The sequence below is a fragment of the Otolemur garnettii genome, unplaced genomic scaffold (genome assembly GCF_000181295.1).
Source record: "Otolemur garnettii isolate 467f Iridium unplaced genomic scaffold, OtoGar3 scaffold00005, whole genome shotgun sequence".
Taxonomy (NCBI): Eukaryota; Metazoa; Chordata; class Mammalia; order Primates; family Galagidae; genus Otolemur; species Otolemur garnettii.
In genome coordinates this window covers 41,931,501-41,936,792 of record NW_003852400.1, presented here as the reverse complement: position 1 = coordinate 41,936,792, position 5,292 = coordinate 41,931,501, and the positions used below count along the sequence as shown (strand labels likewise).

The following is a 5,292-nucleotide window of genomic DNA, read 5'->3' as shown; positions in this document are numbered from 1 at the left end:
TTGTTGTTTGGCAGGTCCGGGCTGGGGATTCGAACCCGCCACCTTAGGTGTACGTGGCTGGCGCCTTAGCCGGTTGAGCTATAGGCGCTGAGCCATAAAGCTATTTTAAAAGTCATGTTTTTGTTGACTAATCAGATGAAAGAATTATAAATGTACGTACTAAATATATACATATTTAAATACACAAATGTTAACACTAATTTTTTTCTGGATCATGAGATTTTAATACTTATTTGCATTTTCCTACTTTTATATGCTTCTAATATTTTCTAACCAAAAAGAGGAAAATAACCCTGTATTAATCTATACATAGCCTATTAACTAAAAGTCAATAAATGACTAAACTTTCACTATTGCTTTGTAAGCACAGTGAATTAACAGACATTCACAAAAACTTTACATTAGCAAAATTTTTAATATTTTCTGAATAACAGAAATGCTACACATCTTGTCTGTTCTTGAAGAAAGCAGATTAGTTTACACAGACTAGGCCAGTATACCATTTAAAAATAATTCTAATGTGAAATTTTTGGAATTCAATTTAAGTGTGTATTCAAACTGATTCAAGGGCATTATCTCTAGAGAAATGACATATTGAAGATTTCTTATCTTTCATAAGAATTAGAGTAGATCATTTAACAACTAAGTGTAACATCTAAGAGACATTATAAGAACATAGATTTGGAGACACACTGGCTGGGTTTGAACCCTTGGCTGCAGAATTTACTGGCTAAGTGAACTTGAGCAAACTCTTTGAGCTTTATATACCTCAATTTGAAATAAAGATAGGCTGCGCGGTGCCTGTGGCTCAGTGGATAGAGTGCCATATACTGAGGGTGGCAGGTTCAAACCCAACCCTGGCCAAACTGCAACAAAAAAAATAGCCAGATGTGACAGGTGCCTATAGTCCCAGCTACTTAGGAGGCTGAGGCAAGAGAATCGCCTAAGCCCAGGAGTAGGAGATTGCTGTGAGCCGTGTGACACCACGGCACTCTACCAAGGGCAATAAAGTGAGACTCTGTCTCTGCAAAAAAAAAAAAAAAGAAAGAAAGATAGGCTAGGTGTAGTGGCTCACACCTGTAATCCTAGCACTTTGGGAAAGTGAGGCAGGAGGATTGCTTAAACCCCCATGAATTTGAGCTGAGTGAGCTAAGATTGTGCCACTGCACTCCATCTAGGGTGACAAAGCTAGATCCTGTCTCTTAGAAAAATAAATAAAATGAAGATGATATCTACTTCTACTTCACTGAATTGCTGGAAGTATTAAATAAATTTTTATATATAAATATGTTATATATAAATATATGCTATATTTGCATATAACAAATAAATAGCATTTATTAAATAAGTCAATTAACATGAGATGTTTGTTAGAAGAAATTACATTATTACACAAAAAGTATATGGCATTTACTAATAAGCACACAAAAAAATGATAGCTAGTATTAGAAGTAACATCTTTTCAATACAAAAATATTTCAAAATTCTGAACACAACTAGAAATTCTACTCACCTCATCTACAATAACATGAGATACATTAGTTAGCAGACCATCTTCTTGAAGTTTCCTTAGCAAAACACCTGTTGTACAATAGAGTAACCTGGTAGATTCACAAGCTCGAGATTCCATTCGGATCTGATATCCACACAAAGAATTCTGGAGAAAGAATACAAGGCTCAGATTCTCACAAGTAATCTGGAAAACAAGCTTTACAAAGTAAAGTCTGGGTTCTGACCTTGCAACAATATGGAGCAGTCTAAGTAAACTTGTGCAATTAATTACAATATATGTACAGTATTAGTGAGAAATAATTGCTTAGTAAATCTATTTAATGCAATTTGTTACCATCTAGTTAGTACAATTTATTATTTATAGTATTTTTTCATGGTTTCAATTATATAAAACTATACAATTTGCTTCAGTAATTTTATGGAGAAAAACCTTTGTTCTTTTCATGATGGTCAGAAAAAAGCTGTTCATCTTTTCCAAGTTCCATTAATAAACATAATTGATGTTGAATGAATTGAGCAAAATATTGAATATAGAATTTTAGCACAGCTCCTACCATTTCTTCTGTTTTTCTACCATGATCTCATAGAACTTGCCACCATTATCTTACTAGTGGTACCTAATGGGAATTTTGATGTTCCATCTATTCCTATCATATTTTCTTACTCTTTCAATCATTCCTTTCTTTTATTTGTGTACATGTCTGTCATTCTCTTAGGGTAAAAACTGTGCCTTTTTATCCTCCTTTGTTTCATGACAGAAACTCAATTTGCTAAATAAAACATGTTTAATGAAGGAGTACCATCCTAGAAACAAAAACATTATATACCATCTCCAGAATGAACAATTCAAAGTATAAAGTAATCTGAATTATGTGAACTCACAATTCATTTTATTTGCTTCTAACCAGTGTAATCAATTTGCAGGCACTCTGGCTAAGTTTGGCCAGTTTTGTGTAAACTTTCATGACAAAATGCATGACAATAGATATTTAAATACTTTTTCCCATTAAAAAAAAAAATATAAGGCTTGAAAACAGGAATCAGCCCAGAAGTGCATTAATGTACATAGTTACCATTCAATAAAAAAAAAAAAAAAAAAAGAAAATAGGAATCAGGAGTGCCTGTTTTTTCCTGCCACACATTGGAAAAATAAGAGCTATTTTATTTACTCATCTTCACATTAAAAACAAAAGCACTAATAAAAGCTGATGAGCAAAAAAAAGGGTCCATGCATAATTTCTGCCATATCCAACACCACAGACAAGCAAAACAGGCCTCACATAATTTGCAGGTGCCCTGCAGGGTATGGTTGGACACCCCTGGCTAGTATTTCTTTTTTTTTTTTTTTTAAGAGTCTTTCTTGCTGTCACCCCAGCTAGTGCAGTGACATCATCATAGCTCCCTACAACCTCAAACACTTGGGCTCAAATGATCCTTCTGCCTCAGCTTCTCAACTAGCTGGGGCTATAGGCATGAGCTACCATGTCCAATAATTTCTTTTTTTTCTTTTTTTTGCCGTTTTTTTGGCTGAGGCTGGATTTGAACCCGCCACCACCGTCATATGGGGCTGGCACCCTACTCCTTTGAGCCATAGGCGCCACCCAATTTCTCTATCTTTAGTAGAGACAGGGTCTCACTCTTGCTGAGGCTGGTCTTGAATTCAAGCCATCTTCCTGCTTCAGCCTCCTAGAGTGCTAAGATGACAGGTGTGAGCTACTGCATCCAGCCTAGCACTTTCATCTGTATTGTTCCCATCTGCTCATTGTAAAGAATAAAAATCATTCAGGATACATTCCACAGAAAAAAATTTGCATATAGGGTGGTGCCTGTGGCTCAGTCAGTAGGACGCCAGCCCCATATATCAAGGGTGGTGGGTTCAAACCCGGCCCTGGCCAAACTGCAACAAAAAATAGCTGGGTGTTGTGGCGGGCACCTGTAGTCCCATCTACTTGGGAGGCTGAGGCAAGAAAATCACCTAACCCCAGGAGCTTGAGGTTGCTGTGAGCTGTGATGCCAGGGCACTCTACCAAGGGTGATAGTGAGACTCTGTCTCTGAAAAAAAAAATATTTAAAACATTTGAGATATTATGAGATTAGTCAAATTTGAATTTGTCCAATTTCTTTTTTCAAGACAGAGTCTCACTCTGTCACGCTGGGTAGAGAGCCATGGAGTCATAGCTCACAACCACCTCAAACTCCTAGGTTTCAGCAACCTTCTTGCCTCAGCCTCAGGAGTAGTGGGGATTACAGACACTGGCCAAAATGCCCACCTAGTTTTTTTCCTATTTTTAGTAGAGATGGAATCCCACTCTTGCTCAGGCTAGTCTTGAACTCCTAAGGTCAAGCAATCTACCACCTCGGTCTCTCAGAGTGGATAGGATTACAGATGTGAGCCGCCACACCTGGCTTGACCATATTCTTTGTGCAATTTAATGTGTAACATATGTGAATGTTCAGTTAATAAAGTTAATATATTTTTTCTTCTATTTGAGAATTTTAATGATGAAATTATGGACAACCCTTTTCATATTAAGGGCAGCAGCATATTAGCAAATCTGTCAAAGAAAACAAAAAGTGCCTGAAATTTGCTATTGAACAACCCAGTAACAGTTAAAACTCATTTATGTTACAGGTTCCATTTGGATCCCAAGAGCAATGGTGAGTAATATCATCATTCAGTGAGAGGGAATTGAAGGATCGCTTACCCTTCCTCCAGGTCCATTCTCACAGCCCAATTCATCACACACTCTAGTGGCTAAACTTACTGCTGAGATTCTTCGGGGCTGGGTACAGACTATGTTACATTTACTTGCTCCCCACTCATTTAGAAGTAAATCTTCCAAGAGAAAATGTGGTACTTGAGTACTTTTACCACTCCCTGTTTCACCTGCCACAACCACTACTCTGTGCCTCTTAAGAGTTTCAACAATTGAATCTCGATGTTTGAACACAGGCAATTGCTGTCTTTCCTTTAGAAGTCTCTGATATTTAGGTGTCCTTTGCAACTTTCTAAAGAGGTTTCTAACAGGTTCCAAATCTTCTGCATTTGCTGATTCCATGGGCAGTACAGAAAAATCCTCTTCAGAAACTAAATTTTCCCAAGATTCCTCAGGGTCTTCAGAGTTTTCTTTCTTATTTTCAGAATGCTGTTGTTGCTGTTGCTGCTGCTGTTTCAATTTATTCAGAAGTTTAGCAATAAAAAGATCACGTGGTTTATTTGTTTCCATTTTATTTAATTCTTCCCTTTTCTTTTCCAAATCACTCCACTCCAGCCAAACATCTCGGTAAGTGGGTGGAAGTAACTGATGAACTGACTAAAGGGAAAAAAACAGCAATTCATTATTTTTGGTAACTATTGACTACTGGAATTCAATTGGTTAGAACTTCGAGTGGCTATATTTCTCTCAAAATGAAATTTGGCTCTAACCTATTAAGTTATTTAATATGCATATGATACAAACTCAAGAATAGCATACCATATTTAGGCTTCTGGACTTCCTAGCTATATGACCTTGAGCAAGTAACTTAGCCTCAACTAAGTGTGTGTGCCTCAGCTTTAATATTTTTAAAATGGGGTTAGTAACAGTACCTCCCTTACAGGCATATTCTAAGGTTAACTTTATTATTATTATTATTTTTTATTTTATTTTATTTATTTATTTTTTTTGAGACGGAGCCTCAAGCTATCCCCCTGGGTAGAGTGCCATGGCATCATGCTCACAGCAACCTTCAACTCCTGGGCTCAAGCGAGTCTCCTGCCTCAGCCTCCCAAGTAGCTGG

The 5,292-nt window shown here is 37.0% G+C and overlaps 1 protein-coding gene across 1 annotated transcript in view; it reads right to left on the bottom strand.

The window, feature by feature from the left end:
* The window catches only part of DHX29 (DExH-box helicase 29), a 55,534-nt gene that overhangs the window by 29,214 nt on the left and 21,028 nt on the right, over positions 1 to 5,292 (bottom strand). Inside the window, exons 11-12 of the mRNA XM_003782762.3 lie at positions 4,218 to 4,826; positions 1,514 to 1,657 (exon numbers count right to left, since the gene is read on the bottom strand). Of these exons, the coding sequence (XP_003782810.1) occupies positions 1,514 to 1,657; positions 4,218 to 4,826 (753 nt within the window). The remainder of the gene's footprint in view (positions 1 to 1,513; positions 1,658 to 4,217; positions 4,827 to 5,292) is intronic.